Source organism: Odontesthes bonariensis, chromosome 7, assembly GCF_027942865.1.
Source record: "Odontesthes bonariensis isolate fOdoBon6 chromosome 7, fOdoBon6.hap1, whole genome shotgun sequence".
Taxonomy (NCBI): domain Eukaryota; kingdom Metazoa; phylum Chordata; class Actinopteri; order Atheriniformes; family Atherinopsidae; genus Odontesthes; species Odontesthes bonariensis.
The window spans coordinates 11451846-11476165 of NC_134512.1; the positions used below are offsets into that span (position 1 = coordinate 11451846).

Below are 24320 nucleotides of genomic sequence, written 5' to 3' on the forward strand. Positions count from 1 at the left end.
ATGGTAATTGGAATCTAATCCGTTGGGCTTTTATGTAAGTGTGTTGGTGAAAAAACAAGCCAGAGTAAACTGTATCATTGGAAATCAGGAATACGGTATTATACCAAGAGAAAACGTAAGATAGTCCGCAGAAATACTTGGTTTCTGGTGTGTATCGATGGCCAACTTCTATGGACTCCATTTCCCATGAGCTTTAGCAGCTGAAATCACAAGGTCCATCATGGGATCAGAGCTCTACTTTTTGACAACACAGTGTTAGGGGCTTTTGGTCATCTTTATTGGCATTATGGCGGTGGAAACCATTGCACCTGACTGGGAATTTGACCGTTTCGATGATGGGTCACAAAGTAAGTGCTCCAAACAACCCCGGCAAGCGGAGACAGACTGACGGAACAAAAGTTACCTGCATTTTGCAGCCAGTGCTAGCTAACGTTGCTAGCGAGATGCTTTGCCGCAGAGGATCACGTACTCACCAGAGGGAAACACCTCTTATTGTTCAATTCAGACATTTCTAACTTAAACAAAAACCTTTGGAATTAGTTTGTATGTGGTTACAGTGGGCGTTCTGCTGTCTACTTAAAACGTAGAGTGTCTGTTCATTAAATTAAGAGCTAGCTCTGGCTAAGTTAGCCAACGTTAATCATGACAGCTGATCGGTTTGACAGCTTGTTGTGACAGCACCATCAGCGATGATATTATTCCCTCTCTGGTTTGTCGAAAAGAGTTAACAACAGTGTCTTGTCTTTGGATTTCGATCTTTGCTTTGTGTGTCTGCTGCTGTATTTTTTTCAGTTTCTCTAACCTGATATTTAAGCTAGCGATGATTACACCATGACCACCTGCTGCCATTTTCAGGCAAAATCACAAGACGCGTAGCTCAGCATTTCATTTTACTAATGTACACAGAGTAAAAAGGAGAAGCCTCCTTCAAAATATATTTTCATCATAATGCTTTTTTTCTTTGAGCATTGCCTCTTTGTAGTATCACATGTAAACATGTGGCACTAGTTAATATGACAATAGTTATCACAAGCCCAAGGTTTTTGAGTTAATATGTCATCTGCTTTTGGCTCAGTGATACCCTAAATAAGGATTTTTAAGATTTGTTTTGTAAAGCTGACTGTTATATACAATTGGGTAACTGCGGAATGCATGTTGCTCTATGAGAGTGGCTGTTAATGTGGTGGAAAAAATAAGTATTTTCCCTGATATGTATTGGAGCCGATTTAAACACTGTTACACTCAGTCTCATTATCAAAACTTCCACCTGACAGAAATACACACAGAGGTTCAACTGAAGAACTACAGCAAGTTTCTGGAGGAGTACACCTCTCAGCTGAAGGGCATTGAAGAGGCTCTGGATGACTCCATAGGAGACGTGTGGGACTTCACTCTGGACCCCATTGCTCTGAAGGTAAACCACCAAAATGGAGTTGCTGTACATCCACCTGAAAAGGCCAATATTGCTGTCACACAGATGCCACTTGTAATTTCCTTCCTCTATCTCTCTTCTCTCTTTCAGCTTCTTCCTTATGAGCAGTCATCCTTATTAGAATTAATTAAAACAGACAACAAGGTAAGTAAACACAAAGTTTGTCCTTCTTCAAACTAGAATCAACAGCGTTTTTATACTTTACTCTATAGTGACCACCTTTGTTGTGTGCAGGTTCTGAACAAAGTTATCACAGTTTATGCTGCTCTCTGTAGTGAAGTGAAAAAGCTCAAGTATGAGGTAAGCATGGTCAAAACTGTGTGCTCTCCACTACTGTGAAGATGGTTGTTTGTTTCAATAAAAGTCAAAAGCAGTGGTTACAGTCACATTGCGTATATCCTTGATGTAGCAAACCCATTTAAGTTCAGCTCATGTTTTTTCTGTGCAACACTTACGTGAAAGAGTTTATTTTCCAGGCAGAAACCAAGTTCTACAATGGCTTGTTGTACTATGGAGAGGGAGGTAATCTGTCAGCTCTTATTTAAAGTTATTGCAGCATTGACCTCAGTAGTACACTGCACTTCTGAGACTATACTAATGAAAACAAAACACACATGCCCATTTTTGTTGCAGTGTCAGAAACCAGCGTTGTAGAGGGAGAGTCCCAGATTCAAATGGGCAGATTCATTTCTTTCCTACAGGTGGGTAGAAAATGGTTTCTTTCATAACTTTTTTCACTTGAGTATAGAGAATGTTGTTACAGTAGCTTCTCTCTTTGTCCTTTCACAGGAACTGTCCTGCTTTGTGTCGAGATGTTATGAAGTGGTGGTCAGCATTGTTCATCAGCTGGCTGCCCTCTACAACAGCAGCAAGTAAGCTCCATGAACAGAAGCCTGTGGTGTCCCACAGCCAATGTGCCGTTCTTATTAGATTAACTTAAATGCACCTATTGTTGAGAGAGGCATCTTGTGCTTTGCGTCCAGAGAAAAAAAAACAATTTAGGAACCACAATCGGCAGTTGCTGAGAGTCAGGACATTGCCCAACTTTGACATCTTCCCTGAATTTTCCAACAGCTTTAAGCCTCCTACATCATACATTTGAATAGATGAACAGCAAACACAAAAGCACGCACAGCTGTCTTCTTTTGTGGTTATGGAGTATATGCTGGTCAGGCATGATGATGCTTTTCCATCATATATGCATTAGATATATCTGTTAATACCAAAATCTTTGCCTGTCCTATGAGAGCGAATGAAGCTCATGTTGTGATAATGCTGCTAAAATCTTTGTGCATTGAGCTTTCCATATTATTAACCAAATAATCTGAATATAAAGTTTACCACATTTATTCCAGAAAGCTTGATGTTATAACGTTTTACTGACCTTTATAATTATGACCGAGGCATGTGGTAGTGTAATGACTGGGTGTTTATTCTGTGTAGAGAAGGTCTGCTCACAGCATGAGTGAACCAGTTAAGACAAAGGTCAGAGTTTTTGTATGAAGTCTTACAACTAAACAAGGCTGTCATGTATTAATTGCAGTTCATAATTCTGGTATATTTGTGTTGTGGTTCTGATTTAAACATGTACTGCATGTTTTGCTCAACACTAAATGTGCAAAATCATTGTGCTTTAATATTTTAGGGGTGCAACGAAAATCATTGAGTCTTCAGGCGTCCATTTCCAGGTTAGTTTTAAGAGTTGCTGACCTCCTAAGTCAGCATTTACAAAGGCCCAATTCCAGTTCCTTCCCTTGGTCCTACCACTTGACTCTACCTCTCTGTTTTGCAAAGATATGGTGCCCTTTTCTTTTAGGGAGCAAGGAATAATTGTCATCTAGCCAACCAAATGGTCATGAAGCCCATCAACTCTACGGTTGATGGCCTTGGGTAGGCCCAAGTTATAGGAGTAAACAGAGGAGCTGCGATTGACTCTAAGTCTATTTTTCACACTAAACATGTTTACATGACACTATAAAAAGTTAGCTTTTGTTTTGGTGTTACCAAAATCTGTTGTTGATCTGACTGAAATGGAGCTTCTCAAAACAGCACACCTAGATAATGTACATCCTCAACAAAACTCAAGTGGGCCTAGGTGCTGTGCACATGCTCCAAAATCTTTTTGCATCTTTTTGTAAAAACAGTCAAAAGTAAATGTTTAAAAGCAGTTTGATATGAAGTTTCTTTTGTCAGACAATAAACGCGTGAGAAATTGTGCTTGAAAATCTGACCATTAAGACTGTGTCCACACATGGTCACTTAAAGCATTTCCAGACTGTTGCTCTGCTCAAATAAAATCCAGATTTTTATTTTTATTTTTAATTTTTCTTTGTCATCTGACCAAATCACTTTTTCAAGTAAATTAAAGATGGCGTCTGTGCAGTGAATTCAGCTCTGCTTTCAAGGATGACGTTAGAAGCAGCAAAATGTCTCAAATGGTCCCTCATGTATTTACAGCATTGCATGGTCTGACTTATTTTAGTGAAGAAGTTGATTTCCCTTCCTGTGCATGTACACTGGGGCCAGGACAACGGTTCAGTTGAATGGGCAAGTCGATCTGTAAGTGTAGCTCAACTGAACTGTGCATGAAACTGTGCTGACTATCTGTTCTACATTCCTTCTGCAGATCGTATATGAACACCTGGGGGAGTTGTTAGTGGTGTTGCTCACTCTTGATGAGATCATGGAAAATCACAGCACACTTAAAGATCACTGGAAGATGTATAAAAGGTTAAAACACAGATACACAAACACACACAAAAAAACAGTTGTTTTTCTTTCTTTGTAAAGATTCACAGTTGGAAAACAGAACATGGGACTTGAGTGGCAAAAAACAGGTGCCAAACAAACACAAAAATTTGACAATTATTTTCCTTCAAATAAGCTTCGACTCTTCGTTCAGCTCTGGGGGTTTTGATTCACTCAGGCTGTGTGAGGTGGGTTTAGACTCAGATTTCAGCCAATGAGATGACTGTAAGTTATATGGCCTTTTCTCAGGGATTTAAAGACCTAGTTCAGTCTTCATCCTCAAGTTAGAATTGGCAATTGTGAATACTTCTATATCACCATTGTCTTGTCTTAAATCACATTTGTTTCAGAGCGGACTGAAAAGTATATTTGTAAAATGCAGAATAAGGCTAGCAACATTTGTCATGGTGCAAAACAAACAATGGACACAATATTAAATTATATGCACAGTTACATTTGTAGATAAGTTGAAAAGCAAACTATCTAGTCTTAAAAGTACAAAATACTGAAGATTGAGTACTTACTTCTTAATAGTGAAACTATTTAAATACTTTTCAGTCCAAACTAGTCAGTATATGTGTGTGTGTATGTGTGTGTATATATATATATATATATATATATATATATATAAAATTACAGCTAACAATAAGCTACATAGAGGGAAACCACTAGTCAGACTGTCAGTGGTGACAGGGGGGACAGTGTAGCGATAGAGTTCAGGCATAGAGGGAAGTACAGAAAGATAAAGTGCAGTAGAGGGGGTAGGGAAGTACAGGGTAAGTGCTTGGATAGGAGACGCTCTCTGAAGAGCTGGGTCTTCAAGAGTTTCTTGAAGATATTCAGGGACGCCCCTGTTCTGGTAGTGCTCGGTAGGTCATTCCACCATTGAAAATTGTGGAACATGAGTTGACACGCATAGCAGACTAATGGAGACTAATGAATTAGTTGAAGTTTTCTTTCAGATGTCTTATTAACTCATTATTTGAGGCTTAAATACACCGTGACAATGACCACTAGGTGGCAATATGACACCATGGAAGAATTGATCATTTTCTAACTTCCTAATTATACATCATACAATCTGGTAAACTGTGTCAGCATTTCTCAATCTCATTTAAAACCTTAACTGACTTGTACAAAGATAATAAGCACATTTAACATAGTTTCAATAATCCAGATGACAATTAAACCTGAAGAGAGTTGTCCTCTTCACAAAAGAAAAGGGATGAAGAAGGTCTTCTATTTGTCACCTTGATATCCCTTAAGATGAGTTAGGGTAGGTGTCAAAGAGTTCTTGATTTACGGTTGTTTGTTTGGTTGGGGGGAAAAAACATTTGGTCTCTCCTAAAACTCAAACTCCCATTCTCTCATGTTTTAATCTCTTCATCCATTATGTCCATTATGAATTATGTTCGCACTCCTTTGTGGTGCCTCATTTACCCTTGAACTGTTTAAGTTCAGCTAAAATCTTCTGCTTGTAGGTGCTATATCTGACCTGTGTTTTGTCAGGATTAAAGCATATCTACACATTGATAGATATTTTGGATTATATTGAAGGACAACTGCTGGTGAATTGAAACCAGTATATAGCTAGAAAAAATGATCAATGTTCAATATATATATATATATATATATATATATATATATATATATATATACTAATTACAGCATTAATTCAGGAAATATAATGATGCTAAACATGTATAATGAGCTCGACTCATTAATATTGCCATCGCAGTTTATAAAATATGTACATTTCATCAAGACAGAAATTATTTTCCATTATTTACTACAAGCTTTTATACCTTATGTGCAATTGTAAAACCTTATATATAGTCAACATTGTGCTCCTATGTACTCATCTTCTATGATAGGTTATTAAAGTCTGTGCATCATAATCCTGGAAAGTTTTCCATTCCCGAAGAGAAGCTGAAACCATTTGAGAAACTCATGCTCAAGCTGGAGGGACAGCTGCTGGATGGCATGATACTGCAGGTGACTCTCAGGTTTTCTTTCAGGCCTCTGTTGTCATGTTGTTAGGTGAAACTAACTCTTTTTAAGTGGGTATGAATCACTTGTCTGTATCACGTTTTGAAGTAGCATGCCAACAAAGTACTGATGTGAACATTAACCTTGTGACGTGTGATAGGCTTGTGTGGAGCAGAGATTCGATGATCCAGGGGAGGGAGTAGCAGTTGCCAAAAACAGTGCCTTCGCTGAGGAGTTTGCCTCCAATATTCGCACCATATTCACCAACGTTGAGTCCAAAATTGGTCAGTCTTTCTTACCAGAACAGTCCGGTTTATTTTCTTCCCTGTTTCACTTTGAGATGACTTATGGCTTTGTGTTTGTCCTGTTTTTTTTTTTTTTGTTTTTTTTTTCAGGTGAACCATCAGAAATTGATCAGAGGGATAAATATGCTGGAGTCTGTGGTCTTTTTGTGCTTCATTTTCACATTTTCAGGAGTGTCGACAAAAAACTCTACAAGGCGCTGCTCGATGTCTGTAAAAAGGTAGAGTTGTCTTCTTTGTCCGCTCTATTTGTCCGTGAAAACCCTCACCTTACTCTTTTCTTCTCACATTGATGTGTTTTTGTGGCCACATTTACTCGTAGGTTCCAGCCGTCACTCTGATTGCACATCATCTGGTTTCCGGACACGTTCCTCATCGCTAAGGTCCCGGCTGCAGCTAAACTGATGGACAAAAAAAGTCTCCAGGCAACCAGAGCACAGAGAGACGCCTTCCTGCAGCAAAGAGCTCAGACCTTAACAAAGTCGGTACAGCCGAAAATCAGCCATAGTTAAACACCATAAATAATCTGATGTTTTTCAGCTTTGGCTACATCTACTGCACTGAAATGTGATTTATAGACAAAGAAACTATCGTGTATATTCTTTGTTTCAGGGATGTGCAGTCGTACTACGTGTTTGTGACTTCCTGGATGATGAAGATGGAGTCCATCTTGTCCAAGGAGCATAAAAGTGACAAGCTGACAGAAGATCTGAACAGCAGGTGTAATGTGTTTGTGCAAGTAAGTGATGAAAGTTAATCTTCAGGGAACTATTTTCAAAGTATTGGGAAACGTGGCGTCTTATCGTGAGCGGTCTGATGATGGAATTTTGAGCAATCACCTTTTTAAAAAAAGTTTTATTGTTAGCCAATATTTCTGTTGTCAGAGAAGATGTACGTACCAGCAGTCGTGTAACTGCGATGCATAACTCGAAGCTTGCAAAGTGGACTCTCTAGTTATTGTGATCTTGCAAATCTCATGAGAATCCAACTACTTAACAGAAAGTAAAGGGTTAAAATCTGAGGACTGAGAAGACCTTTCTACTAATAATACTTTATATCCTTATTTGAATTCACCTAAATTCTTTTGCAATATTGTAAGTTTTTATGGCTTTGTTGTTCGTTTCATGCGATGTGAGAATTTTGTGTATATGTGTGCGTTTTATTGTAACAGTTGGTGTTTTGAGCTACTGCGTGTGTTAGCCAGGACAGTCTTGTAATTTTCAGTCTCTGTGCTTTCTGTTGCTCACAGGGCATCCTTTACGCTTATAGCATTAGCACCATCATCAAGACCACCATGAACATGTACATGTCGATGCAGCGGCCCATGACCAAGACCTCTGTCAAAGCACTTTGTCGACTAGCTGAGTTGCTCAAGGTGTGTGTGTGTGTGTGTGTGTGTGTGTGTGTGTGTACATTATTTACCAGAGCTTTTATTGGCAGTTAAAGTAAAACCTGCGACGTAACTCTGCCCTCAGGCTGTGGAGCACACATTTCACAGGCGGTCCATGGTTGTAGCCGACTCCGTTTCTCACATCACTCAACAGCTCCAGTCTCAGGCCCTCAATGCCATCGGCATTGCAAAGGTAAGCGGGAACAGAAGTCACGTTGTTGCTGTACACAGGAGGAAGTTAAATGTTTACTGTATATTATCTTTTTTTATTTTGTCAACCCCTGAAGAAAAGGGTTATCTCTGATAAGAAGTACAGCGAGCAGCGGCTGGATGTCCTGTCATCTTTGGTGCTGGCAGAAAATGCTCTGAGCGGGCCGAGCACGAAGGAGCGACGCCTGGTGGTGTCTCTGGCTCTGTGTGTCGGCACTCAAATGGTATTTTGGGAGGATTCATTTGGGAACCGTATACACCCAGCTTCTCTCTAAACCTGCTTTAATCTTAATTTCCTTAACTTTTTTCCTAGAAAACCTTCAAAGATGAGGAACTGCTTCCCCTGCAGCTTGTGCTGAAGAAGCTGGATTTGATTAGTGAGCTCAGTGAAAGGTGGAATGCTTTTATCTTGTCATGTGAAGCTAATTTCCTTGTTGGTGCATGTCACAGATGATTTTCACTCCATCAGCCAGGAGCAGCAGCGACAGGTTGAACATTCAAACGTGACAGGCAGCTTTGTGAAATAAAGAAGTTTTGCCCAACAACCTTTTTTCTGGTCATCGGGCAACTTGCTCATGTTAGAACTTGTCAGGTCAGCGAATAAGACTGTGGTGCTACTTTTAAGTTGCAGGCTGGGCTTCTTTGTTTTTCAGGGTCAAGCTGCAATGTGACTGTAGTTTTCTTTACTGGCACCGAGCCGTGTTTCCCATTTACTTAGATGATGTTTACGACAACGCCGTAGATGCGGCACGAATGCACGTAAGCACTCAGGATCTGGATGCACATAATTCACAGAGAGTAATAATAATTTATTTTGACACTGTTTTTTTTATTTTTTTTATTGTTAACTCTTCTGCTGTTTGTGATGATTGGCAGTACATGTTTAGTGCACTAAGGGACAGTGTGCCATCCATGCTGCATGCCAAACACATGGAGTCATGTGACCAGCTGCTGGAGAGCTATGACAAGGAGATCATGGATGTGTTTAACGAGGCAAGTACCACAAGTGAGCAGCCATTGGGAAGAAATGGGCAAATTGGAAGAAATCACTCTCTTTTGTGGGGTGTTAATTGTTACATCAGGTACAGAGACTGGATCAGGGAACTCAGTCATTTTATGGCTGCTACACTTAGCACCTATGTGCAAAACCATAACCTTCCCAAGTTTTGCCATCTGTCTAAGGGGTGGTGGACAGACCTTGGAACCTACATTTCTTACAAAAAGCTTTCTTCAAAACTACCGTCTAAAGAAACAAAAAATTAAAAAGCATTTGAGAGGTCAAACCTTCAGCTTTCGTTGGTAGTTACAGAATTTGCCCTCATTTTGTCAATATTTTTTAAAAATTAGAATAGTATAGTTGAAAATATTGATTCAGTGTGTTAAAGAACAAAGAAAAGTCATTTTGTCTCAATATTCTTTATCAGCACTCCAGTGCTGTGTGTTAGTGATGAGCTATTTCATTTAGAAGCTAATTCTTATGCAGTGAATGACCTTAATGTTCCTCCTGTACCTGTTTTTATGAGACGTATATTTTCAGTTTTGGGTCATTCTTTTCCTTCCTGCTTCATCATAGCACCTCCTCAAAAAGCTCTGTAAGGAGATTGAGAAGGACCTGCGTCTCTCTGTTCACACCCACCTGAAGCTCGATGACAGGAACCCTTTTAAAGTTGGCATGAAGGACCTGGCCCACTTCTTCTCCGTCAAGCCCATCCGATTCTTCAACCGCTTCATCCACATCAAAGGTGCAGAAAAGTGGCAGAACATTTTAGTGTTAAAGGTGCACATTTTAAGGCCGAAATTTTCTAGAAAACTATATGGGGTTGTTGAAGGTGACATATTTGTTTTATTTCTAATGCTCTTGCAGCCTATGTGACCCACTACCTGGATAAAACTTTCTACAACCTGACCACCGTCGCTCTGCACGACTGGGCCACCTACAGTGAGATGAGAAACCTCGCTACGCAGCGCTATGGACTCACAATGACAGAGGCGCACCTTCCCAGCCAGACATTGGAGCAGGTCTGTGTGGTTGCACCTAACGCATCATAGCAGAAGAGATTTAGATAAACAGTTGATTAACTGCGTCCTCTGTGTGTTCTCATCAGGGTTTGGATGTTCTGGAGATCATGAGGAACATTCATGTTTTTGTCTCACGCTACCTCTACAACCTCAACAACCAGGTAAGACTCCGCCGGCCCAACAATCCACCACACAGTACTGTTGTCTCTGCTTTGTGTGCAGCCTGCGCTGAAATCAAAGCTTTCCAACAGATCTTCATAGAGAAGGCAAGTAACAACAAGCATCTCAACACCATCAACATCCGCCACATCGCCAACTCGATCAGGACGCACGGCACGGGCATTATGAACACTACTGTGAGTTTAGGAGAGACATGTCTGCAAGTTCTATCAGACATGGATGCGTGAAGGGTTTCACAACTCTTCTCTTCTTTCATTAGGTGAATTTCACCTACCAGTTCCTGCGGAAGAAGTTCTACATCTTCAGTCAGTTTATGTACGATGAACACATCAAGTCCAGACTCATAAAGGACATTCGCTTCTTTAGAGAAACAAAGGACCAGTCTGATCAGAAGGTAAAGTTTTTCTTCTGTCCAGATTGATTTATTTTATGAAGAAGGATGCTAATGTAAACTAGACAGATGGGGATGTTTATCAGTTTATATCCATGTATACCTCAAGTGTGAGAAAATAGAAATCAGATGCACAACTTGTCAGTAGACTTTCTGTGTAGCTCTGTCAGCTATTGCCCAACTTTAATTGTTTATTTTTTTTATTGTTTAAAAAATGTTTGTAGTATCCTTTTGAGAGAGCCGAGAAGTTTAACCGTGGCATCAGAAAGCTGGGCCTCACTCCTGACGGACAGAGCTACCTGGATCAGTTCAGACAGCTCATCAGCCAAATTGGTAAGAAAAAAACCTCTAGAAATATAAACTCACACATCCATCTGCAGGAGTAGGGGGAGGTTGCGCAGTTTAACACTGATTTCTTTAAGGTAACGCCATGGGCTATGTGCGAATGATCCGTTCTGGAGGCCTCCACTGTTGCAGCAGCGCAATCAGGTAAAACAGACTCCATCAAAGAATGGATCAGAAAATGTGTGAACGCAATAATGTTGTGTTTGTCATCAGATTTAAGATGAATCAAGTTCATCAAGTCTTTTCTGTTATATCTCATTATAAAGTTATTGCCTCTGCATCCTCTACAGATTTGTCCCTGACCTGGAGGATATAGTCAACTTTGAGGAGCTGGTAAAGGAGGAAGGACTGTCAGAGGAGACCCAGAGGGCTGCAAGGTAACAGCTTGAGCAACAAAAATATGCATATGTTAATTTATTGTCGTTGGGAACCATGAATTAGAAAAATCAGACTGTTTTAAGTCCAGTGTCAGCGTTGATTGTTGAGAAATATTCACATCATGCACCCCAACAACTGTCCTCTGATTGTGTAGTGGTTTTCCATCATTTAGCCTGCAGGGGGCAGCCCAGTCATCCAAATTAATAACAAGGATAACCTGTTGTTTACGCACTCCTTGCTTTACATTGCGTTTAATTCCCAGCGTCCTGGATTCAGTGCTGAGCGATCTGACAAGCAACTCTGCAGAGGGGACGGAGTACTTCAAGATGCTGGTAGCTGTGTTTGCCCCAGAGTTTCGCAGTGCAAAGAACATGCACCTGAGGAACTTCTACATGATTGTCCCCCCTCTGGTCAGAGCTACAACCCGCCACACTCCTTTTTCCGGCCCCGTTCTTCCGTTAAACTTTTGATATTTAATAAACAACAATTCTCACTTGCAGACTGTGAATTTTGTGGAGCACTCCATCAGCTGCAAAGAGAAACTCAACAAGAAGAACAAAACGGGGGCCGCTTTCACAGATGATGGCTTTGCAATGGGTGAGCAGGCAGGAGAGACTAAAGGATCATTCAGAATCCTTGTTTCTGTAATGGGCTCTTGACTCTCCTCTCCTCTCTCTAAGGTGTTGCATACATCCTGAAGCTGCTGGACCAGTATCTGGAGTTTGATTCTCTGCACTGGTTTCAAGCCGTCCGAGATAAGTACAGGAAAGAGATGAGTGCGGTGGTGAAGGAACAGAACGTGCAGTCCGCCAGCCAGGACGAGAAGTTGCTTCAAACAATGAATCTTACTCAGAAGAGGCTGGATGTCTACCTGCAGGTACAGTGGTCCATTTGTCTGGGAAAAGCACGGCATGTTTATACATCACAAGTTGTATAGCAACAAAGACCTCCACGTTGAAGCTGCTGAAGTGTTTCCTGTGACTGGATTTTAAAGTATATTGCTCAACTCTTTGTCTTCCTTTTATTGCAGGAGTTTGAGCTGCTTTACTTCTCATTAAGCAGCGCCCGGATCTTCTTCAGAGCTGACAAAACTGCAGCCGAGGAAATCCAGGAGAAGAAGGATAAAGGTTAGAGTGCTGTGGTCATTAATAGACTTTAAATTATGCAAAACCACCGACTCACCCACCCTGCTGTGCAGGGCTCAAGTAGATCATTTTTCTGATGTAAATTGAAATTGATGAATGAATCATTAAGTCCAAGTTTGATATATTCCTCTTCTAGAAAAAGCTGCCAAAGCAGGAGGTTCATCTGAAGGCTCCACGTCCACCGAACTAGCCTCAAAGTGAGCGCCATTGTGAGATCAGCAGAGCTCTTCTGTATTAGATTATAACTCGGAGAGCGCTGCACAGTGAGGAGGATGCACCCAACGAAGGAAGCTGAAGTGGGAGACTGCACTGATCTGTGTGTACAGTTCATGGTTTAAGACTGTAAAATGCATAAAATTATTAGAATAACACTTTTATATCCCACAACAGTTATCTTCATTAAAGACTGTGTACTTTAAAGTGCTAGTACAGGAAGTCTTTTTACAGAAATACCAGTGTAACATCTAATAACTGTTTTTGTTGCATTTACATGAGCGCCTGTGATTTGTAAAGGTTTGCAGGTGTAACGAGAAGAAATGATCCCTCCCTTCCTTTTTTTTTTTTAGTTTGAAGGAAGGACCATTTGTACTCGACCTGCACAGACTGGTTTATCTTTTTAGTTTGAAGTCACAGCAGTTTTTTCTCCTGATGCTCAGAGATGAGCTCGCTCTTATAGACTAATTTGCATCTTTGCTTTAACTCACCTGGTTAGTTGCCTGTTTGCTGGTCTGCAGTGCACTAAATGATTGATCGTTGACCCATGAGAATGTTTTCATCGTATGATCTTGTGTTGTGTGCCAGACTAAAGAATTGTATTGTATGAATGATGGTGCCTTTTTTAAACTGTTTTGATAATCTACTTTAGAAACGGTGCTAAAGTTCAGTTATTTTTCTTTACATGTTGCCTAGTTTTATATCTTTGAACATGTGGCACCTCTGAAGTAACATTCCATGAATTCATTTTGTTTAAACTTTAGTCGTCTCTGAAGGCCAAAAAAAGCTTTAAATGACTTGTGGGATTTGTATTACAAGTCTTTAAATATGCTAATAAAGGTCTGAAAGCACAGGTTACCTGTTCACTGAATGTTTGAATGTGTAAACCTTAAACCCATGTGTTATTAAATGTGTATGAAAAATAGTCCCACACACCTCTACATTACTCTTTAGATCTCAGACAAAGATGTAATAAACGACACACAGCGGTTCAGGAAAGCCTTTTCTCCTTTAATACAAAGAAAAGAAGCTTTTAACTTCAAAAAATACAAGATTGGTCTGGATTTTTTTTTTTTTTTTTTTTCCTTCTCCGCAAATTGCCAGTTTTCCGTTTCCTATGAAATGCTGCTGTTGCCTGCAGTTCAGCCTGAAGTGAAATATATCCCTTATTTTGCTTTGGACTTGTAACCCAGGGGTTGATCACATTTTATTGTCTGTGGGTTTTTTGGCGGCTGAGAATCGGGCCTTTCCTTTAATGACATTTTATTTGTAATATTTTGATTTAAGTGCCCATAGTGCCATACGACACCCTGACCAGCAGATCCAGGAAATTTCTGTTACATCCACATATTTTATCCATGCTCACCTCAAAAAAAAAATGAGGTACAAGGCAGGTCAAAATTTCTTCCAAAATAGATGTCATATATATACCTACATATATGTATATATGTATATATATATAGCAATCATATATACACATTCGTACATACATACACTAATTTATGTGATGCAAAGAAAAAAAATTTACACATTTCTTACAAAGTCGTAACAAAGACTGGAAAGTGTTTTGTTTGCTCTGGAGCAAAGTTGTGTAGCTGTTGAGCCTCTGTGAGGATTTATCCACATTTGTGGAAACCAAAGTAGTCTCCCAGATTTGTGTCCACGTTTGGCTGGCAAGGAAGTTAGAGACAAACAGAGGGAGACAGAGAACAGTTTGTTAGTGCAAATCCAGGACTTGGAGGAAATTATCTAAAATGAAGGGAAAAATAAAATTTTTAAAAATAAGATGAGATGAAAAAGACTGCATGAAGGAAACGGTACAAGAGCTTTCTGACCGAAAACAAAAGAAGACTTGAAAAAGGGGAAAAAAGGAAACCATAAAGGAGTGTTCACATAAAAAAGCACAAACAAATTTTGTGTTCTTTTATTACTAAATATAGTGCAACAATAAACATTGCATTTCTTTCACCCCTTCACTTGTGTCTGAGGATGTTAACTTAGCTTTTTTCCGCCTTTTTTTGTGTTCTTAACACTTGCTGTAAATATATGAGGTGGAACTTTTGTTCTGTCCCTGTGCCACAAGGTCAGCCTGGGAGAAAACAGGCTTCAGGTTCAGAGACGTAAACATAACACAGACCTTGCTCTAAACAAGACAAAAAAAAAAAAAACAGGAACAAAATGAATAAAAACGGAACAAGTGTAGGTGTTTTGGGCAGCATGTAAATTCAGAAAGGCAGGACAGTTTTAAGGTTGACGACGACCCCTGCAGTCAAAGAGCCAAATCCTCGAGGAATAAAAACCAAGCTGTGTGTACCACAGCGCCCCTCCTGGACAACAGTGCTGGGACAGCTGCGGCCTTTGGACTGGTTGGGCCTTAGAAGGCCTGCTGGGCTGGATTGTAGTTGAAGGTTGTTGGCACGTGAGGCCTCTCTTCCAGCTTCTCATACTCCAGATGAAATTCCTTAGAGATGCAGGCAGAGTTTTAACATGACAGCTCACATCCACAACAAGAGTCGGTAAACTCAACACGGGGGTCTTTTCACCACATAACAACTCATACCTTTGCTACTTTCCTCCAGTTAAGACAATCAAAAAAGTAGTAGGTGCCTCTCTCGTAGTTGTTGGTCTTGAGTGTGGGCTCCATGCCAGGTGCTCTTGTTATCCAAACCCGCTCCTCTTTGTGGTACCTCCAGTCCCGGTTGAAGCTGGTCGGTGAAAGGAGTAAGACAGAAGGGGAAGTAATCCAGTGGCTGACCGCTGACAGTTACCAAAAACATCAAACGCCACAGGGATCGAAATTTGTGCTGACAATTGTAAAAATGTACCGTTGTGTAACCACTGCTGATACAAATCATTTGCCGCATTTCGAAAGGTTTACAGGTTTTTCCCACAATGCACCACGTTGGCTTTTTCTAAGTGTTCTTTCAGCTTCATTTTGTTGGTTGTGCCTGAATCTCTGTGGTTTATTGTTAATATACCAGCCTTAATTTGGCTGTTTATTAATTAACAATGCTGAGGGTGCGAACAAACAACTTTTCTTGCAAAACAAAAACGTGTCTCATCTCTTTAGCATTCTTTACATTTGACTTTCAAGCCAGAACTGATGCGACTTTGTAGCGCTTCGGAGGCAGCATAGTGGGAGTCGAAGTTGATCCGCAGTCAATATCCGTCGTGAGAGATGCTAATCTAACCCACAACACTGTCATCACTCAGTTGATTCTGTGACGCCGGCTTGATGTGTGTCACCACACACCGATGCATGGCTGAGGTCCCTCTGTCTTGCATGTGTGATTTACCAAAGAAAAAAAAGCTGGGCCACAACCACAATGTGCTTTTTTTTTTTTTAGCTATTAAGGTGCAAATGATATGTGAAGAGAGCTTTAATGACTGTTGCTGCTCAGCATGACTATCCATGCCAGATAAAAACTCTCCGAGTACTCACAGTTCTACTGCTGCCAGAATCTGTAGCAGATCACCACCATTCATGTAGTACAGGTAGAACAGCAGATCTTCACCATATCGGGCCAACTTAATCGCAGCCAACTACAGACAAGACAGCAGAGCATAGGAAGAGTAAATATGATGCCAATACTTCAATAATCAAATGATCAAACACTCACTGTGGCGCCATTACTGAGCTCATAGTTACCTTGTCCCTTATGTGGATATTGGTTAAATACTCCGATGGAACATGGAAGTCTGAAAATGCAGGTGCAGATACAAGTTATGCCACAAGGTAAGACAGAGCCTTGTCAGGACATAAATCTGATAAACTATGACACTTTTGCTCAAAACCAGCTTCCTGCAGTACTAACAGCTTAGTCACACGAACACAAACGGCTTCCCACTGCCCGTCTTACCGATGTCTTGAGGTCGACACGGTGATGAGGCCCAAGGAGACGCGAACTTGGGGTACAAGTTTCTGTCAGAGAGGCAAATTGCTCCTGTTAATATCAATATCGTTAGCAGATGATTTGCTAAACACATCTGAGATAAAAAGTACTAAGAATTTGAAGCAGCTCTAAAATGATCTTGAACATTTGGTCAAGTTAAGGCTCCTTCTCCCTGTGAAGAGACACCTTTGAGGAACAGTTAAGACTTTAGATGCTACAAATCTGATGTTTTCCATTTGTAATGGTCTCTTTGAAGAGATTATACCAATGCCAACACTGGCAGTAATTCATTTTAGTCAAATAAAGCACATTGTAAACAATATTTTTGGCTGGTAGTTTTCTTTATTTCTGCTGGAAAATGAGCCAACTTTCAATTTTAGACCCTGAATTCAGTTTTTAAAAAAAACAACTTTCAATCAATAAATTTTTTTTATTTCAGTTGGCTTTCTCTTCAAAGAAACTGGAAGAAACTCAGGAGATTCATCTCAGCCGCTACAGACCTCAATTAGCATGTTAAATGTTAAAATTCATGACGGTAAAATTAGAAAAGACTGAACAAGTATGGCTTGTTTGGACTTGTTGGCCGGAGAGTCTCTTGAACAACACAGCGGCACGACTTTTGTTTGCAAAGCTGCATCTGAACAAACCAGAAGACTTCTAGAACAATGTCCTTTCAACAGACCAGACCAAAGCAGAGACGTTCTGTCACAGCGCACAGCACAAACACCTCATACCAACTGTGAAGCACGATGGTGGAGGGCTGATGATTGGGGCTTGTTTTGGGCTTATTTTCACCATGGCTGTAAATCCTAATCTTACCCTTTTCTATTCAATCTGTAATGTGAGCTGCATTCAAAATTCAAGTCTCAGAGGTATGGTAAGTTATTTGGATTCACATTATGATTGCTTTAAAATAGTTGGCTCATACTGTTAAAGATTTCTAAACTTCATGCCTATTTCTTTTTTTCTTTTCTTTTTGTAAATCTTCTGTTAGAAAAAGAAAAAAGCCACTACGTGTTATACTGTGAATTTAAAGGATTTTCTTTTTACGAGGCTAAACTTGGCATACACTTCATGGATACTGAAACCCTAAAAGTGTCTGTATTTAGGGTAAAATGGTCGTCTTACTCTGGTGAATTTAAGTTGAGTCCCAGTGTCGTGAGGTCACTTCCAAGTGCCAGATGGACCATCCCTGGATCAGTCTCTGCGGCCCTGATAAACGTCAGCAGACCAATCATGCCAAATTGGTCTGTCACCATTCCTGAGGGAATGTTCGTCACCCGACCTGCAGCGGCAGGAATATCCAGAGTTTAACGAAGCACAGGTCTACAGTGGGGCTGTGATATACAGTAAATACTTACTGTCAAATCATCCCCGTATCTCTAAACTGTCATTTGTGCAAACATTGGAGAGCAAACCAAGCCGATTACTTTTTCTTTAAATTGATGATCAAAGGCAAACTAATAGAACGGCGATGATCTGTCTCACACTGAACATTATTCTTTGTGTCTCCTCACTGTAGCCTATCCGATAATTATCTAACCCCAAATGCAGGGTAGAGAGCCCAACTGCCTCACCCAAGTTGTGCGATTAAGAAGGGATGTCTCTGAGGAATTGGAGCGATACGATTGGCTGTGAGGTCTCACCATCGGGCAACACCTGGATCCCTTTCTTCTGGTTGTTGTTCTGTGCTGAGGCCGTCTTGTCTCCGGGGAACTTTGGCCCATCTGTGCTGGATGTGCTCTTACTTGTGGAGTTCAAGTTCTAAATGAAAAGAAAAAAAATTAACACAAAGAAAAAAACAACACCATAGATATTGAATAACATCTTTTTCTGATCCGTGCCCATGACACATATAAAAATAAACATCCTGTCAGGTTAAGCTGTCGGGCCAGCGGTGGCTCTCACTTACAGTTTTACTGTCATCGTTGTTCAATGTGGGGTCCTTATAGTTTGGCCCAGGCAGCGCAGGGAAGTCCTCATTATGGATGGAGAAATCCTGCGTCTGTTCCGTCGATGGCTTTGTCACCATGCCAACTTGATTGTTTTCCAAAATGTGAGAGCAAAAGATTACAGCAAAAGAGTTTCATAAGCCACTGTCCTCAGCAGGCATATAATCGGGATTGACCCAAATTCTTTGTTGACATTATGAACCGAATGAAGACGCTGAAAAGTCAGCATTTTGCGCTACCTAATGGCCTACCGTAAGGTGCCCGTCCAGCCAGCGGGTTGAGCACCGTTGTGGGATTCCCAGTCCCTTCTCTCCGACTCCTGTCTGCTAATGCAGGGAAGTCTGACAGATCCAGTCCTGTTACATTTTCACTCCCATCTGCACCAAAAGGACAAGAACACATAACATGTAATGACTTGAGGGGATTTCCGATTGTTTTTAAAGGGGAGTCGTGTGAAGTACTTATACATGATACGTATAGAACTCTTCGCAGACAGCATTATCAGCGTGGAGAGACCGAAAGGAGACACAAACCTTGAAATTTCATGGTGATTTAGGCCAACACTATATTGAGGATTTTTACACCGCGTCACTATTGTACCAGATAGTTATTTACTTGTTTCTGTCACCATCTTTTCTTAACCACCGGACAAACTCAGGCAGTGTAATAATCCACAATACAGCGTTTGATTAAAACAGTCATTTTATATTCATTCTACTTGTCTTTGGCAATAAGTTTGATAGCAGATCATTATTACACAGTAAAAATGGCCTAGCCATGCAAAAGTCAATTTCAATTTCAGGAAAGATAGTTTCATTGTATTCTTTCGAAGGAGCAAACCTATATCAAACCTAATTTTCCAACATCTAAAGGTTGTTTTGTTTCATGCTTCAAACAAAATACGGTTAGCCTCTGATAGCGTAAAAGGTCCTCTTGTAACTATAATGTTTAAAAACATGTTTTCAGTATTAGAAAAAGAATACTGAAGAGCAAGTGGTGTTAAATTATTGATAAGATGCAGCTTATATTTTATGATCTTTGCAAACACAGAAATACTGTAGAGATGTTTTTGTAAATCAAACCCTAACGTCTGCCGTGTCAAACACACCAACCTGTGCCATTGAAGATGTTGCTCGATAATGAGTTGTTCATCCCGAAAGCCTGATTGCGATTCATACCAAATCCTGACATGCTGCGGAAACAGAAGCGAACCAAAAAGGAACAGAGGACCATTTAACAACAATTTCCTTCAAATGAAATTGGGGTTTTATTTCTATACTACGAGCTGAAGAGGACACAACCGATCTCCGCAGAGGAAGAATCACATGAGTGAATGCGTGCTGTTACATTAGCTGCATCTACCTGTTTATGGTAAATGGCTGGCGTGCTGGCTGCTGTTTGGGCATACAGATGATACTGGGTGAGCTGCGGTTGGGGCTTCCCAGCCCTGAGCTGCCCATACTATTGGTCCTGCCGCTCATTCCAATGCCTTGACCGACCTGAGAGTGGTTCAGCATGTTCCTTGTATTCATTGGTAATGACCCCCTATGAAAACATCATCCCATTTTGATCAAGTCGTGCATATTGCTTTTATTTTAATTTGACAAGTATGCATCCAAACTGTGCATCCAAATCCATAAACAAGCAACAACACACACACCTGCTTGGTGATGGTGGAGTATGGAGAGACATGGTGGGAACACCTGTTGTCGGGGTGATATGACTCGGTAGCTGCGTGCCTTGTGTTAGATTTCGGTTTAACTGAGGCGTACTGTTTCCCATGCCCCTTACCGGGAAGCCGATTGCACCTGCAGAAAAACATAAGCACAAACAGAGGAAGAACAACAAACGCTGTCAGACAACCCAGAGGATATTCATTTTGCTTCATGTCCAATCGACATCCACGTAATGGGACTAATTCATGCTCACTTTGTGGACCGTACAAACTCGCACCAAGGTGCGACAGCTGACCAGACGATGATGGCGACGGAGAAGACAGCATCTGGAAGAAACCATTCAATTTACCGGATTAACTCAATAAGTTAATGCAAGAAAGAAAATAAATAACTGTGCAAGTATATGCAAGGGACAAAACTCACATCTTTGTCCGATCGATGTGGGAACATCGACGGCTGGTTGTAGTACATGCTTTCATCAGTAAAGTCGTTATCGACTACCTCGACGAACTCAAATTTCTTTCTAGCACCAAACATGCCTTTTGTCACCTGAAGACAGAGACAACTTCGATTAAAGATGTGCAAGCCAAGGAAAACGGGCAATAGGTCAGTAAAGGAACTAAGAAAACATTTGCCATGACATACATTCGTCTTCTTAAAACACTGATTTCCCCATGAAACTTTATTTTGTCAATCTGATCACACGTTCCAGTCATTGAGGCATGATTACAAAATAACTGAAGCCGAGAGAGCTACATTGCAATTATTGTGCATCTACACTACAGTTGTTCAACTGACACTAAATACAAGATGTCTATATAAGGTATTTAATTAACTTTTTATAAAGTACATAGGGCAGCATCCATCCTGGCAGATCAGATCACATGTGGACTGCTCTGATCATTTGAGTTTTTACAGAGTCTTGGCGCTCACTGAGACTGCACCTCTGTTGACCCAAAGACTCAAAAACTGAACCACTGAGAGTCTCTGCAGTTTTCACACTGACCAGACAGTGAAGAAGAGCCTTTACGTGCAATAAACCATAATTTTACAACCTGCAATGCATGATATTTGAATCTAGGTTTAAAAGTTTACTCCCAGCACCTACAGGGGCGATTCCGAAGCTTTGATATGCCGAAATAATCACAAACAAAGAGCAGGAGGATTTCTGTCAATCATACATTCATTTAGAAAGCTTTTTACAGAAATCCAAAGGGGCAGAAAACATCGAAGTCTGCACCCCTTTATGGAGGCACTACAGGTAACTTGATCTGTGCAGGGGAGCAAGTGCTTTTTCAACGTGACCCAGGACACATTTCTTTACACTATTGTAAGAATGTAGCCCAAGCCTCGAATGTGGTCCTCACAGTCCTAAGTGTGTTTACACCTGCACAAAGCAGTCCACCTGCAGCTCAGCCAAGACACGAGAGCATACTAGTGGTGAGTAAGTTTAAATTATGACTATGTTATATATATCATCTTTAAACTTCTACAGCTAGATACTTATATTAAGGCAATTATGTTTTGCATTACACAGGTTTTTTTTTTATTTTTATTTATTTTATTCTAGATTTAAATGTGCAAATTAAGCACTACCCATCATAATATGGACACATTTTCACATAGTTCCAGGCCCAAAATCTGAACACTGGATTATGTAAAGTTCAACCGTATGCTGTCTTTCTGTAGGATAGTATAGGCAAGTGCTTTATTGAGTAGACTTGGATGTATGTTTTAAAATACCATGAATCAGAAACAGCCAGTATCTTCAGAGTATAAACAGAAATAAAGTTGGAAAATGTATCTGCAAGAAACCTGAGATATTATGGTTCTTGTTCTGACTTTTTTTTTTGCGATGATGGCCTAGTTTTTTTTCTAGTGTTATAAATAAACCACATCCCCTGTATGTTTGAAACCTTCCCTAAAAGCCCACACAAATGAGTTAAATGTAAGCATGATGTTTAAAAATAAATAAATAAATCAAAGAGTAATTATTAAGTTTAATAACTGATGTCAGTATTCACCAAAATAATCAGGATTATAATTTCAGCGAGCTGAAAACAACCTTCAAAAACATTTGGAGTGGAAACTTTTAACAGCTATCGCTTGTGTATTACAAGATTTCAGAAATGTTGTGTCAGTATCTGCTGGTTTACACGAACAAACAAACAGTAGTAAAAGTGAAAATCTAAATGTGTATTTTAGAGGTTTTCTTCCCAATTGTTTGAAATGTTAGGGGAGTTTTTTTTAATTGCGAAGCCAAAGTTGTTGCTTGCAATGTCTCATCTTAAAAAATTTCTTTTCATAAACAAGAATCAAGATATATCATCAGGTGTAAGTTATTTGTAGCTCACTGTGACCTACTTTGAGTCTTCATTTTGTTCAAAAGTTTTGTGAGATGTCTGTAAAACTTTGTCATAACGTGGACGAATAATGGATGGAAACATTGAACTTTCAAAGCAGCATAAATAGTAGTTTGAGCTCGTATAAATAACTGGTAATTAAGTCAGCTGGCAGCACAGCTGGCTGCTCATTTTCTTGAGTTTGACTGTTGATGTATCTTCACCTCTGAATAGTTATCTGACGCTGTTAAGAGCATTAACAGCAGCAGCACTGCTAAGAGGCTAGTTAGCCAACACTAGCGTAAATAGCTAACGTTAGCAAGCACTCGGCTAGCGCAGCTTAATGCCAGTTTGCAAATGTGCCACTCTAATGAGGTGTAAAGTGTGGCAACCTCTCAGGAACTAAAGACCACGATATAGCGACCAAGCAGCAGTCACTATCAGGCTATAATGGGCCCTCTCTGCTTCCATATCTCCTCGGTCAGCTGTCCGTTTTCTCAGCTCAGTTTACGCTCCGTTCGCAAGCAGATGCACTAGCAGCGGCAATCTGCTTGTGCTAAAGGCTAACGACCTGCTACTTATGGAAACGGGAGAAAACAGAGGGACAAAGGGCTCCAGCTGAGAGGATAAATGTATGCCAAGCCGTTGAACGTAACGAAATAATAATAAGTAAAATACCCTCACCGCATCAATTTCCCTTCGCTTCGTTAGATCCAAGATGGCTGTATGTACTTTCAGTCGAAAGAGGTGTAGCATTTACCCTCTGACCTTAGAACCTGCGGAGCACTTCCGTACACAAAACTGAACAAGTTTCTAATACAGTATCACGGACGAGAGCATGTCCCATCAAATTAGCCCTTTCCAAAGCATACACTGTAAAGATTATGTAGATATTTCAATAATACTCATTCACAACTGATGCCTGTGTCTCCCTGCTGTGGGAAGCAGTGGAATATTTACTATATTCACATCCTATATTATTAGTACAGCCATGTAAAAATACTTCATTACAAGCAAAGGTTCTGCATGAAGAATCTTACTGAACTAGAAAAATATCAGGAATGTAAATAAAATTAGTCTATCAAAGTAAGTAGCAGTGATATGTTCAATCATTCTCACAAGTGGTAAACACTTGTGAGAAGTTTGAAGGGGAAAATCATTATGTGGTGAAGCTATCATCACATAAACTAATGAAATTTGGCCCCATGCACATTCTGCTCTTAATAAAACATCTAAAGATTAGATAACACTAGATTAATCTTCGATAGTAGGTTGTATTGAAAAACTTTACTAAGTTTTTTTTTTGAAAAATCAGTAGAGTATTTTTATTGAACACATAGAGGAATGAAAGTATGAAAAAGTGTAGAATTTAAGCATTTTTGTAAATTGTAAGTACCACAACAATGCACAGTATTTAGTCTACTGTCAAATTTGACATCTGCTCTTGTCAGCAGAGGGCTCCTGAAGCTAATTGTGATATAAGCGGCGTAAAATGTATTGCAGTTAATACAATGCTAATATCTCTGGCCTGAAGAAGAAAATCAAGTCAAAATCTAGTTTTATGATTATCTTTATTTCAGTTGTGTGCTATGATTATGCATTTTTAATCAAGATCACACAGTAAATGTAAATACAGTGTGCATATAATAGACTGGGGAACTGATGGGTACCCTTTACTGCAGGATACTTCCATTGTTAGTAAATTAAAAGAATTT

General features: G+C 40.1%; 2 protein-coding genes across 3 annotated transcripts; one reads left to right on the forward strand and one right to left on the reverse strand.

Annotated features, from left to right (window-relative positions):
- Window positions 1-204: 204 nt before the first annotated feature.
- washc4 (WASH complex subunit 4) lies at window positions 205-12883 on the forward strand. The gene is given in 34 exon segments (XM_075469465.1): window positions 205-347; window positions 1275-1414; window positions 1523-1576; window positions 1667-1732; window positions 1909-1954; window positions 2066-2133; window positions 2222-2304; window positions 3078-3120; window positions 4059-4162; window positions 6055-6175; window positions 6330-6453; window positions 6565-6692; window positions 6794-6816; window positions 6818-6952; window positions 7084-7210; window positions 7721-7846; window positions 7947-8054; window positions 8149-8295; window positions 8385-8464; window positions 8725-8830; window positions 8948-9064; window positions 9645-9813; window positions 9936-10090; window positions 10177-10251; window positions 10342-10446; window positions 10530-10664; window positions 10886-10994; window positions 11084-11150; window positions 11297-11383; window positions 11647-11794; window positions 11885-11981; window positions 12065-12261; window positions 12415-12511; window positions 12666-12883. Coding segments are annotated over 34 exon segments (3513 nt in total). The 5' UTR covers window positions 205-286; the 3' UTR covers window positions 12731-12883.
- Window positions 12884-13732: 849 nt separating this feature from the next.
- Window positions 13733-23355, reverse strand: cnot2 (CCR4-NOT transcription complex, subunit 2). 2 transcript variants are annotated; one of them, XM_075469467.1, is made up of 15 exons: window positions 23290-23355; window positions 20687-20812; window positions 20517-20589; window positions 20248-20395; window positions 19950-20132; window positions 19700-19779; window positions 18839-18964; window positions 18548-18672; window positions 18282-18399; window positions 17764-17920; window positions 16603-16664; window positions 16392-16441; window positions 16185-16285; window positions 15303-15447; window positions 13733-15203 (listed from the first exon to the last, which is right to left on the reverse strand). In XM_075469467.1, exons 2-15 carry the CDS (start codon window positions 20798-20800, stop codon window positions 15117-15119), a joined length of 1569 nt encoding a protein of 522 aa, XP_075325582.1. In that variant the 5' UTR covers window positions 20801-20812; window positions 23290-23355; the 3' UTR covers window positions 13733-15116. The 2 variants fall into 2 exon arrangements, with proteins under 2 accessions (XP_075325582.1, XP_075325581.1); XM_075469466.1 differs by having other exon boundaries at window positions 18827-18964.
- Between the last annotated feature and the right edge of the window lie 965 nt (window positions 23356-24320).